We start from the raw sequence: 13,402 nt of genomic DNA on the forward strand, positions 1-13,402 counted from the left end.
GACGTTTTCGGAGTAGGCTGGTGCGAACTGCGGAGTGCGGGGTAGGCCACGGTAACTGGCGCACTAACACTGCTAGCGAGCAGTGTTAGTGCACCAGTTACCGTGGCATACTTTCTTCTTTTATATTTGCGCTTTTTCTGTGTGGACCTCGGAGGCGAGGAGGGCTCGACAGAAAAATGCATGAGAAAATGCGATACATTGGGCTTTCGAATGAAATAAAGATGGCGGCGGGAAAGACGAGACGCACCTCCGTGAACACCGCTCTGCCCCCCACTATCCCCCAATGACTCGCAAGGCCCGCACATTTCTGCAAGCAATGCACACTAGAATCGTTCACTGAGAAAGGCAGACGCAAACGCTGCTGCGTTTATTATCGCCGATTATTAGTGTGCAGTACGCCAGGGGCGTAGCCAGGAATTTTTTTCGGGGGGGGGGGGTTCAACCATACTTTATGTATGTTCGTGCGTGCGTTTGTATGTGTGCGTGTTATATACGCAAGCAAAACTGAAAAATTTCGGGGGGGGGGGTTTGAACCCCCCAACCCCCCCCCCCCCCCCTTGGCTACGCCCCTGCAGTACGCTTCCAACCGCACTACTGCACGGGTACCGTATAAAAGTTAGCTTATCGCGATAGGGTTGGCAGCCATAGCTGCGAATGCGATGTGTGTAACGGCCGGCGCGGTGGTTAGCTACTGCAGGTAGAGAGCGCGCAAGCGTTTTCTCGTGATGCCTGCTAAGTGCTCCAACTCGTTCGGCACTAATTCAATGTCAAGGCTTCTGTGCGATATTCATCTGGCCTTTGATTTCTCCATTGAGGCCTTTGTGCAAGTTAGGAGTGTCTCATGACTTCGAAATACTACAGTCATCATTTTCACATCTTTGATTCTCTCTATTCCAAGACTAGCTCTGTCTGTCTTCCTGTTCGATCATGACAACCACTTGGCTTGGCCCCCACCAACGTTTTGTTTTTTTACATATGTTATTTACAGACCAACCTTATTTTTTAAAACTTAACTTCCTACAACGGTAAAGTTACCTCACTGTAATAAACCCAACTCTAAAAGCAAATTAAGTTTATTAATACGGTGCAGTCAAAAGAAACATCACAAAATTTTCTTAATAAAACAGTAGACTTTATTCTGGCTCTTTAATACTCCTACAAAAGAGATGTGTGAATATAAAAACACTGTAGAAAGACCTAACAGAAATATTTTCGTGTTGAACTTTTCTATGTGATATCTACGCATGAAGGTGAATTTAAGAAGCATAATACAGCACTCTCAAGGCAGTATGGTCTGGTTGTAATGAGAATGTAATCGATACATGATGAGCAATGAACACAAGAAACACTCTGAAAAATCACATGAATCATCATAAATAGCATGATTAACCACCCTGTACACTTGTCCCCACATAGCATGATCTAGAAATTTTAAATCGCACCACAGCAGCATGATGGCTACATGCATGGCCTTGTATACACACACAATTACACAATATGAGGCATAATTCGCCGATACAGTAGACCCTTTATCCAAGAATTTAAAGAGAAAACAGCAATCACAAAATGCAGACAGCAATACCTCTACCTACTTCTACATGAGCTATTAAAACAAGGAAAAGGAACAACATTAGCCTCTAAAACCTCCTGAGATACATAAATTGATCTCTGAAGGCGAAAATTCAAGACAAAACTTGGTCATCTGTCTCAAAAGCTTACTAAAGCCCTAAAGATTTTATGAAAACAACTACCGATACCACACGGGTCTTTTCCACTACTACGGTTTACAAAGAATCAAACCACATTACTATCAGCACAAAAAAGTTTGTGGCTGTTGAAAAATTACAATTACTATTTTAAAAAGATAAAACATGAGGGGGAGTTGGACACAGGCACAGCCATGTTCATACTTCTGCCAGACGCAGTCTACAGGTTTGCGTGACAGTGAAGTGAAATCAGCATAAGCAACATTTAATTACTAATTCTTGAGTGAATACTGTAGCTGCAGAAATGGAGCCCCTGATAGATGCACACTAATCATATCCATTGCTCTAAGAAAAAAAGACGAAGTTTTTATCCTTCATTTAACATGACAATTGAAATGGAATACTGGATAGTCACTGAAAATTGTGCACCTTGACACAATGCCTTTATAACCTTTTTGCTACTGATCTCCTTTTACTCATATCTGAAAACTGTTGGCCTGCCTGATATTTGCATATAAAATTCTGACTCCTTTGTGGAACATCCGTTCACCCTCAAATCAAATCAAATAAAAATTTGATTTGATCTGATTTGATTTGATCCGTTCACCCTATACATTCCGCACCTAATAATTTCTTATGATCATATAGGGAAATGCACAAGCTTTTATATGAAATCCCACACATTCATATGGCACTAGCGTGGATGAGTTTTTTGGGACTCATTAACATTAATGTACAGCCTACAGAGTACCCAGTGCACAACCTTACACGTTTGCTTGTGTGACGATGTCTAACTTTAATACGGCTCACTTCTCTCATCACTACTATTTGCTACAGTAAACCAACAGTGTTCAGACCATGATTACTGCTGCCATAGCAACATTGTCAATCAGACGTACAGTCAGTTTAAAAAGTTTATGGAATGTGAGATATAAGAAAGTGTTGCATATTTTCACAGCCCGAGTGCACAGCTTGCTATTTGACTTCTAACTTGATCAAATATAAATCTGAACAACACAGTATTCTATGGTTTTTCTGGCTACATTCACAAACTGCTCAGAAATGTGATGTTTTTTTTTTTTTTCAGATTCCACAGTCCCTAAATTTTTGATACCAGCTGTACTTAAAGCCACTTCTAAAATAGCCACTTCTTTCCTTCCTAACAATGAAAAAAATGTATTACCAGAAGCAGGTTTCTCTATGCTAACCTCTTACAGCAGTGGAAGGTAATGTCAGTGTCTTAATGAACTATGCATAGAAGCACAGAGGATTGCATATGTGGATAGCCATGTAAAATATTGCATTGATGTGTGAAGTAGCGCATCATTAAGTGATCACATTCTGGGTTTTCGGGATACTTTTGCATGACGTAGTGCCTGACACACAGGATAACACACAAAGAACAGGAATTCAGCCTAGTAGCATAACTGATTAGCCTTCATTAAAAGCAACATTACCAAAAGAATATGTTCTCAGATTCAGCATCTACGTATCTTATCCTAAAGCTTATAGAACATGCTTACATTTTGAAAGGACTTCAAAACAGTCATTGGTGAAAGCAGTGGGCATCAGACGTCATGTAATAAGGAAGCTACAGTGAGTATGGCAGCTAAGTTACACTAGGAGAAGAGCCTGCCCTGACCTAAATAGATGCAATTTTGCTCTTAGAAGTGCCACTGTTGAACATATCAGGTTATATATAGCACAATAATTATGTAAGTCATGCCCTTCTTACATATAATGCACTCTTTGTTTCTACTATTGCAACAGTGACCAACACTTAACCATGAAGAACTCTAAAAGAGCTTTCACTAAGTATTTTTCAAATTAAGCCTATCTCTTAAAGGGGCCCTGCAACACTTTTCAGCATGGTCAAAAAACACTGCCGTTCGGTAGTCGAGGCTTCTGAGTACACACTAGCCAAACATTATAGCGCAGAACGCGGCCTGGAATTTTCAATTTATTTTCAGTCAGCTAGAAATTATTCCCTCTTCTTTCTACAAATGGTGCAATATACCCAAATGACCGCGCCATATACCCAAATTCACGGCCATTGGCTGATTTAAGCATCATGTGCTGCATAGTTACAGAGGCCACCGCGGGAGGATGCCACGTGCCAGCGCACGCGCTCGCGATCACACCGAAAGTAAGCCGCGCGTTCAAAAAAAGAAAAAAAAAGCTCAAGGTCATGATGCACGTTTGACGTAATTTGTTTCCCCTGTGACATCCCTCCCTGCTTAGCTCCCAGTGTGCTCGTCAGGACAAGAGAAGAAAAAAAGCAATTACAGCATGCGACAAATCTCTGTAACTCCGCTCGTACTTGACGGATTCTAAAAATTTTTGCAATGGTCGATTCGTGAGCCAATAAGCTGCTTTATTAAAGCTATTCGATGGTTACTTGAAAAAGTGCTTCTGGACCCCTTTACAATGTCTGGAGTGCACCAACATGGCTGTGGCATTGTTAATCACCCATAAGGTTTCTTTTTTCTTTTGTATTATTTACAACACCTTCTTCTAAACCATCTATATATATCTTTTTATCCGCTTAAATGTAGAAGGACACAAGACTGAATAAAAATATTCATCCAAAGCTTTATCAAATGACAAAGCATGGCGCCCTTTTCAAGGAACTTATTTCACAGCAATGATGGATGGACACAAAAACGTGGCAGCTCCAAGTATGCTTGCCACGTTAACATAGTGTTTTTAAGAAACAGCGTCATAATTTTCATGATAAAAATATTCTGTAAAATATTAGCCAAAACATGCAGTTCACTGTGTGTGAAGGCTATTCCGCAGGTTGAAGTAAACAAAAAGAATACAATGATAGAAACCAGGGCAGGAATAAGAAGTTTCTTTCAAAGAAACACAAGTTTTTCATTACAGTAATCTGCCATGACAAGTTTTGCATATGTTAACAGCTCTGCATGGATATACACAACAGCAGGTCAGCAGAAAACAAGATAAATCAGCTCTGTAATTTGTAAAATGGAACTGTTTAAAAAAAATTGTCAGCCAATATCCCAAATACGGCCAGAATCTACGAGCACTTGTGCTCGTCAAGAAGCTTTCCATAAGGCACAAACATGGCATCAGCTATTTAAGTAGAGATCACAGGATATCATCACATCACTCACAGGCCACCTTTACAACCATACACAACCTTATTCTAGCAATAAGCCGTAGCTTTGCATACAGTCAATGCTTCAGCTCAATGTCGGCAGTGATAGACTTCATTCTAAAAGAAACTGCTGAAGCGATACCCACATCATGAAACTATGCTAATCGATGATGCAACACAGGTGTGCCTCTATTTAAGACAATGCTGATCAAAAGCCTTGGATGCACTTATGCTAGACCACACAGAACCAGACTTGGCACTTCATGTATCCATACATTATGTACACTGCACTGCAAGTAAACCTACTGAAGTAGTTTTGTCATTGAAACAAAATAAAAATGTCCCCATTAAACAACAGAAATACCTAAAAACAACAACATACAACCGTCTTTCTCATAGAACAAGAAGTGGAAATACAACTTAAGTACAATCCCTGCAAAACGAAGCTATACAATGTACTACGTAAACCATGTCTTGACGCATATCTGTGACCATGAGCGGCTACGTGCACAAAGTACTTCGTTGCATCCATATTCATCTAAGAAAGTTAGGCATTATAACCAACTGCAGCAACTATGGATGGATGGCAGAACTACACAGCGGCAGATTTAGGGCATCAGCCAGCTCACGGATTTTTGTTCAACTATTCTACAAGCAAGGGTTAAAAAGTATGCACAGACCAGCAGTGCACCTACGCTCTTCTTTGAATTTCTACCTCTTCATAAAGGTCACATAAGATGTATATCTGGACACACGTAGACTTAATTATAAAATGTTCTATAAAATATTAAAATGCCCTGAGCCACCCTGATAAAATTTTATCTTTCGCTGCTCCAATTACCTTGCCACTCAATACCAAAGGGCCTCCAGATGCTATCTTCAGTCTCTATAATGATGTGACAACAGGAGGACTCGGCAGTGTTTCAAGTACTCTGGAGCACTCCACAACTGTTGCCTTATAATCAAAACAGCGTGTACATTCTCAACCAACACCAACACGAAGAGCTAAGAAGTTGTTCAAAGCATAGCCCTTTGTGTTGTATCTTTACTCCTTTGTTACTAATTTTTCATCATCTCCAGCCTTCCACAACCAACAAAACCCTAAGATAACCATGTACAACTACCTGGAATGTTAGAAGTGTTCTATTGCTGTAGATTCCAAGGGCCCTAATTTTATGCATAGTAGTCAGCTTCGCCCAAGATCCTATAACAGGCCTGTACAATGTGCCAAGGGCAATCTGTCAGTGCAGAGACACAAAACAGTGCCTTTCAAGGCGGATAACAAGGCAATATATCAAAAGTGAAGTGCCCCAGGCAACACGACGACAATGTGACTAGCGCAGATGCAATGCTTGAGCATGCTTAGGATTGGCAGGCCACCAGATCGGCTCGCCTCAGGGGTTCTCCGAGCTGAGAAGGCTCCTCCTGACTTCTGGATCATCTGAAGGTATGCTGGGCAGAGCCTCTGTTGTGGGTGAATTTGGTGCGCTGCTGGCTGCTAAGGACTCCCGTTTTGAGCGCTCCAAATCTTCCTTGGCTTGTCTCTTGAAGAATCCCCACTGCAGAAAAAGTTACATGCATAGAAAAGAAAGTTAATGCGAGGCTGCTAGTGACATCCCACAGTGGCCACAACAATATTTCGTCACACTGACTTCATACAGGCGAGTGAAGTCAATACATAGTTCCTGTCATCAAACAAGGAAAGCGTCATGTAAAGAGAAATTAGCACTATAAAATGGACAGGCCTTTATTTCCTCGTTTTTGTTATTGATTAGCCCACACAATCCATAGCTTTCGCTAGTGATGAGATGAAGTACAGATAGGCATTCCAGTGTACTTTGGCTGAGTGATTTCCTCACAGGGTCACCACAGAAGCAAAAGGTTGAATGATACATTGAAAAAGGTGTTAAGTACACTCATTGAATTGAAGAAAACAAAGATTCAAAAAAGCCAAAGGATACTTATTTTCCTTTTCCTTATTATTCAGGTGCTCTGCACCCAACATAACTTATTAAACGATACGACAAATGTCACTAAACCAGAGGCACACTAGCAATACTTGTACCATACTGTTACATGAGCAACAGTGGCATAATCATCACGGAAGGTGTGACCTCAGTTCCATGTCACTGGTAGCAAAAAGCATCCATAATTGTCCTTACATTTTATTCAAAAATTTAGTTTTCAGGCACTGTGGAAATCGGTTTAGACAAAATATTCACTGGAATTAGATAGGAAATGCTGTTCTTGTTTAATGACCACTCATAAGTACATATAGACCACATGATGAAGTTGGGCAGGTTTCCACTAGAATTAGCCTCACTCACTGTAAACTTATACTGCTCCAACAACTGCCGGTTACTAATGATCAAGACCTTCTGTTCCCCTGTCTCTTCTGACAAAAAAAATGCCACTAGGTGACAAATCAAGGCAGGAAATGTCACTCAAATCCCGCGCTAAAAGTGGTTCAAATCCAGCGCTAATGTCATTCTTGTGTAGCGATTGGCGTAGTTCTAAATCCTGTACTAATGCTCCAGTACTGTGGAACCTGAGAAAGTGCTTATCACGGGCACCCAGCGATTCCAGTTCCTAGAGTTCCCACTGCTCCATTTAGCAAACCATCGATGACGTCAGACTCAGTGTTTAAGGTAAGCATGTAGGGTTTCTCCGGCCAAGTAGAATATTGTTAGGGAGATTTGCAAACTCAGTGTGCGACATGTGTGCTACCTTTTTGCTGCGCTTTAACGACCTCCTGCTCGTTATGGCAGTTGAGATATGTGTTGTCTGCAGCGAGTTCCGTCAGGTTGTTTCCCCCTTCAGATGCAGCGACGAAGGCGCTGGTGGGAGGAGCAATCGCGCGTTTCCAAGGCAGTGGCACCCTCTCTTGCGCAGCACCGGTATCAGCCGCATGTTTTCGAAGCGTTTTTAGCGATTTTAAGTTAATTATTGCAATTACTTCTTGGTTATTTCTGTTAATCATATTGTTTTAGACCTTGTTAGTTCATTTTAACCAGATTTTGAGCACTTCTAGCTTTGTTTTAGGCCTGTATTAACCACCTGATTTTGAGCATGATCACGCCAGGTGAGATCTACGAATGGATGACAAGTCGGGCCCCTAAAGTGCTACGCACTTAAAAACACTCTGCACTGGGCAGAATGGGGAACACGTCCTCCAGAAGTAGCCTCATTGCACAATACCGTTTCATGACAGAGGTCGATGCTGTGACAGTGACACGATGAAGCGTATTACAACTCTGTGAACCTGGCCTAACGCTTTTATCACTCAAACAAACAATTTAACAAGTCGCGTGAACATCGAGATAGGCGTGGCTTTTGAGAAACTTTCTACGTACTTTATTTTGTGTTTGCAAGAGACGAAAATGGCATTTACTGACCTTGTAGAGAACAAGAATGATGACCAAGAGCACAAGCAAGCCGCCCAGAACTATGAGAAGATAGATCCACCATGCCAAGGAGGGTGTTGCAGGTGGGCCTTCTTTGACGAGCGAGGTGACAATCTGCACAAACAATAATTAGAAAAAAAAAGCCACAAGCAGTTAGCCGGCAGCAGTTATAACAAGGGGTACGTAAAGACTAAGTTCTTTAGCACTGGATCTGCGTGATGTTATAGACACATAACCTAAGCTCATAAATTAAAGCTATACTGTAGTGCGCCAGCCGGTATAGCCACCACTGAAACACTGTTGCGTTATTTTCATCGCCCTTCAATCAATTAAGCCAAGTAGTGTTGAGAAAAGACACAACTTTAATTAAAACTCCCAGCAGTCTCCATGTCATTCAGTAGCATTACTGAATATTATACTATAGGCTGTTCTTTTTAAGATATAGTAGAACACTAATTAGATGCAAAAAAAAAAAAGACTAATTTTTAGAGTGCGAAGACTTTCATGCATGATACTATGAAAGAAGTTTTCACATCTACACAAATCATGTGGCAACAGTCATCGGAAAGAGATGTCCTAAATGTCTCACACAAGTTTTTGTGTTGGATGACAGTGAATGTTTAGCATACCATTGCCTGCTTGGGTTGCTGCTTGACGTAGTGTGTAAACTCCGTTTCATCCAAGATTGTGAGGGAACCTTCTGAGATGATGTCTACAGTGTCTGGTATTCCCTGTTATAAGTATGAACAAAGGAAAAAGAAAAAAATGAAATATAACAGTTAAAGCCGCTCTAAACAGGTTGATTTGAAGAGTAAAAGAATTAAGCCACAAGTCAATTTTCAATGCAATTTAGTCTGCAACATATATAAAATGTTGTGGGCCAGATGAAACCAAGGAAATCTGGTAAAGATGCATGGTACTTATACTATATGGCTGCTGTTCTTCAAATCCAAATAAACATAATTTATGCAACGATAGTAACACGCTAAAAAAATCCCTAGCAGCGTCTCATCAAGATCAACTGAACCACCATTAATCACCTTGATTTATATAGGCTGTTTCAAAAAATATGTCCGAAAGTCTCCCTGAAAACTTAATTTCATGTAATACATTCATACTGCAAAGTAATCCTTCCTCGTAGTCAGCTCTAGGAGCTTGCATCAAGCATCTAGTTGCAAATTTCGTCATTTGAAATCAAATGCTTGCGACGCATTCATCTGGTCCATTTAGAACTCCACACTGCAGCCCAGTATTTTCAAAGGTGCTCTCTCTTGCAAACATGACTGCAATCTAAAAATTACAGTTGCATCACTCTTCTGATTGCCCTATTAGAATCAGTAGACATTGTTTTTCTGGCTGCAATCTAAACAGAACAGGGATCAGTAACATGGCAAAAAGAGTTGGCACACGGTAGTAAACTGCTAAAATGTACCACAGGAAGCCCAGAAATTTCAATCTTGCTCTTGCAGTTTTTGTTTTAGCGGACGTGGTCAGCATTAGTAAGGCAGATAATTAATACATGCACACACACGTGTGCATACGCAAAGTTATCCCGTGAAAGACATGAGACAACAAGACGAGGACGAAACAGTCTAGTGATACTAACCACTTGCTCCATGATAAGGGTGACATTGATGATCATGTTAAGCTCGATTTTAGCCACCTTGTTCTTGTCAGCAAATGGGCCCATCTGGCAGGTGAAGCTCATGCACTCGGCACCTGAGCAGTCCTGCAAGAAAGTGCGAAGCCACCTGACTCGACTGTTTTCTATACAAATCATGGACAGCAAACAGCTGCCAGTGTTGCTTCTTTTATCTCCTTATTGGTTTAAAGCTACCCAATTCACTTTGGCACAAAGCATAAATTCATAGAGGACTGCACTGCACTTCCTTATCTTCAGTAAAGAAGCAAGCCCTTTGTGAACATGATGAAAAATAAGGTGAAGGAGGCAGGGTTCCGAGGCAATCAGAACATATCGCTCTGAGTGCAACAACATTTTGTGCTACAGATGCAGTCATTTTGTGCTACAGATGCAGTCATGCGCAAACCAAACAGTCATTCTGATGACTGTTTGGTTTGCGCATGCTTTATTGTGCAGGTGGTACCCAATGCTGGTCACGTGATATATACATACAAATTTCGTATTTGTTCAATAAAAAACAGATGAAAGTTAAAACCAGTCCTGTGTTCCCGTCACATCTTCGTTTTTTTTCTTTTGCCGTTTTCTTTCATTCTCAAGTTATGAACCGACTTGCCCGACAAAATAATTGACTCAGTGTAATAGTTGCTATGATAGTGAAGTGATCTTACCCTGAACCACTGAAATATGTAAATACATTGTGTAAACATTATCGTTCCAACAGAAATACCATTAATGGCACTGTAGCTACTCGCCACAGTTGTCCAGTGGCTATGGTGCTCGACTGCTGACCTGAAGGTCACGGGATGGAATCCTGGCCACAGCAGCCGCATTTCGTTGGGAGGCAAAATGCTTGAGGCCCGTGTGCTTAGATTTAGGTGCACATTAAAGAACCCCATGTGGTCGAAACTCATAATCATGTCGTAGTTTTGGGATGTAAAACCCCAACAATTACTAATGGCACTGCAGCTGTCTAAGTGAATGCATGAATGCAGTCTGAAAATGACGCTCGAGTTTATTTAGTTGCATTACGCTTTAATGGTTCTGTAGGCCTGTGTTCACTGAATGCAATGTTCCTGATGGTAATACTAATAATTATATCTGGGGTTTAACGTCCCAAAGCCATGTTCCTGATGGTGATCTACGAGACATTTTATAAGTGAACCTCATTAAAATACTCCGACATGAGACCCCAAGATATGAAATTGCCTTAAAAATAGGCTCAACATAATATGCTCACCAGCGTCAGTGATTTGATTTGGGCTGCAGGAAAGTGGCCCTCTAGAATTGCAAGAGGGTTTGCTTCCCTGCGCTGCCTTGTGATAGGTGGAGATGTGGTTGATGAAGAGCGTTTGCGTAGGCTTGCAACTGAGCTGTTGCAGCTGCCACCAACTTTAGTTCGACTCCCGTCATCAGCCTAGAATAAAGTAGAACACACACCGAACTCAACTGGCAGGTCATGTCAAATGAAATGGTGACGTGCAACAGTCATGACACATTTGGGATGACAACCTCTTGAAAATGGTACTTGCACATTTTCAAATATTGGGGAGGTGCAAAACTATTAACTGCACTATTGCATCTCTATGCAACTCCTCACCTTTTACTCCACTTCCATCTATGCAGAATGTGTACAGCACTGATAAGCCTATCGTTTACAATAAATGCAAACAAATGCTTCAGTTATGCTGGCTTTATTACTGGCTGTGTGTTCACTTTACAGGAATACTGACACAAAATTATGAAGGCAAGATAACTTGTGAGATAGCTTTGTGTGGACACGCACACATCATCTACAAAATCTCGGCTAATATAGCCGAGAACATAATTAAAATCGATTTTCTAGTGTGCGCCACTCAACTGCATGCAAAACAGAGCACCTTGTGACATCAACATCAACTTGGTTTGCATGTAAACCAACAACCACCAAAGTCATGAGTATGTGCTGGCTGCTGAGCTCCATGTGTGTGCTCTCTCCCAAAGTTACTGAGGTGCTCACGTGCATGCGATGCTGTGCACAGCTCATGTGGCGGGTGCATCACTGTTTTGTATCCTGAAATGGCCAGCTGTATTTAATGTCGGATCCTGCCTCCCTTGGCGCTCTCTGAAACCAAAACTGCGACTGGGCGCTATAAGAACATCTCCAAATAATTAATCGCATGCTCGGGCAAACTAGGTTTATAGCCATGATAACTGGATCGATAGCCGATTTTCGCAACACAAAAAACAAGATGTGAAATTTTTGTGTCAGCACACCTTTAAAAGAAGGCTGCAGCATACTGGCCAGCTCCTTTATAGCACACTATACTCAGCTACCACAATACTACAACATTTATCATCATGCAAGGCATTGCTTTGCAAACAAAGCTAGTACACAATTAAACATGAATGTAACAAACAATTAGGACACATAGTGACCAACAGCTATTTCACAGGTAGGCAAGCATGTAATACTTACTATCACACTCAGAAGGGTCATAAAATTGGCCTTATGCCCCACAATCCTGAGCGGCACAGATATCGTAACAGCAACTTTGTTAATGGGGCTGTCGTAGTACTTCACCATCTATAGGGAGAAAAAAATCAAACGTGAGTAAATATATGCGCTTCCAAAAATAAACAGCCACCACAAAGTTAAGTCTTAGGAGTGACACTTGTGCAGTTAAATCAGATGCTAGTTTGTGGTGACACAGTAAAGGAAATAAGCTAACGTATTCAATTAAGGCAGCCACATTGTAGCATAAACAAGTACAAATAACAAGATAGCTGTAGGTTCGCTTAATTTTTCCGAAAGATGATGTTAATTTAAATATTAATAAACCTTACAAGGTAGAGAGACAGTGATTGTCTATCTGAAGAGGTTAGCCTTCGTACAATCAAGCTTTACATTGTAACAATGGGTTTCACTGTTATGAGAAAGTTGATATTCATTTACTCACCGTAAAAGTGTGAACCACAGGAACAATATCTGTAGACTTGTTGTAGATTAGCTGGCTTATAGATGCAGACCTGCACATAATCACAATGTATCAATGACATTGTAAAGCAAAGCATTGAAGAATATTAGATAGGTATGGTGATACGGACTCATTTAGGCACTTCGTGTACATACATTTGAGAATAAAAGTAATACATACTGTGGTAAATTTAAAGGAGAGAAAAAGTTCTAAACTAACCCCTGAAGTGCTATGTCAGCATGGTGGATGAGTGGCAAGGCAATAAGAACATGGTCGTTGCTGCGGTCGACATCCAAACTGAGTGTTCTTGCAAAGACTTTGACCTCAAGTTTCTTCTTGAGCTTTGTAAGGCCCAGCTTCACAGCAAGCTTCGTCTGAAAACCGACAGGTGAACATAACCATCAATATTTTTATCAATAAATTCATGGGTTCTTCTAGAAATGGCAACCTTCAGGTTTTGTTATCGTTGTACAGGACAGGCTCTACACTACCACCAATCTACACAGTAACCCTATGTGTTCTCTCATCACCTAGACAGCTGCTGCATGTCAGCCGTTAACAAGTATAAGTTCTTT

The 13,402-nt window shown here is 41.0% G+C and overlaps 1 protein-coding gene across 1 annotated transcript in view; it reads right to left on the minus strand.

The window, feature by feature from the left end:
• Positions 1-1,110: 1,110 nt before the first annotated feature.
• Positions 1,111-13,402, minus strand: part of LOC119387982 (integrin alpha-9) — an 80,159-nt gene continuing 67,867 nt past the window's right edge. Inside the window, exons 20-27 of the mRNA XM_037655576.2 lie at positions 13,047-13,201; positions 12,810-12,879; positions 12,329-12,436; positions 11,111-11,287; positions 9,838-9,960; positions 8,861-8,962; positions 8,223-8,345; positions 1,111-6,386 (exon numbers count right to left, since the gene is read on the minus strand). Of these exons, the coding sequence (XP_037511504.1) occupies positions 6,222-6,386; positions 8,223-8,345; positions 8,861-8,962; positions 9,838-9,960; positions 11,111-11,287; positions 12,329-12,436; positions 12,810-12,879; positions 13,047-13,201 (1,023 nt within the window). The 3' untranslated portion in view covers positions 1,111-6,221. The remainder of the gene's footprint in view (positions 6,387-8,222; positions 8,346-8,860; positions 8,963-9,837; positions 9,961-11,110; positions 11,288-12,328; positions 12,437-12,809; positions 12,880-13,046; positions 13,202-13,402) is intronic.

Source organism: Rhipicephalus sanguineus, chromosome 3 (genome assembly GCF_013339695.2).
Source record: "Rhipicephalus sanguineus isolate Rsan-2018 chromosome 3, BIME_Rsan_1.4, whole genome shotgun sequence".
Taxonomy (NCBI): Eukaryota; Metazoa; Arthropoda; class Arachnida; order Ixodida; family Ixodidae; genus Rhipicephalus; species Rhipicephalus sanguineus.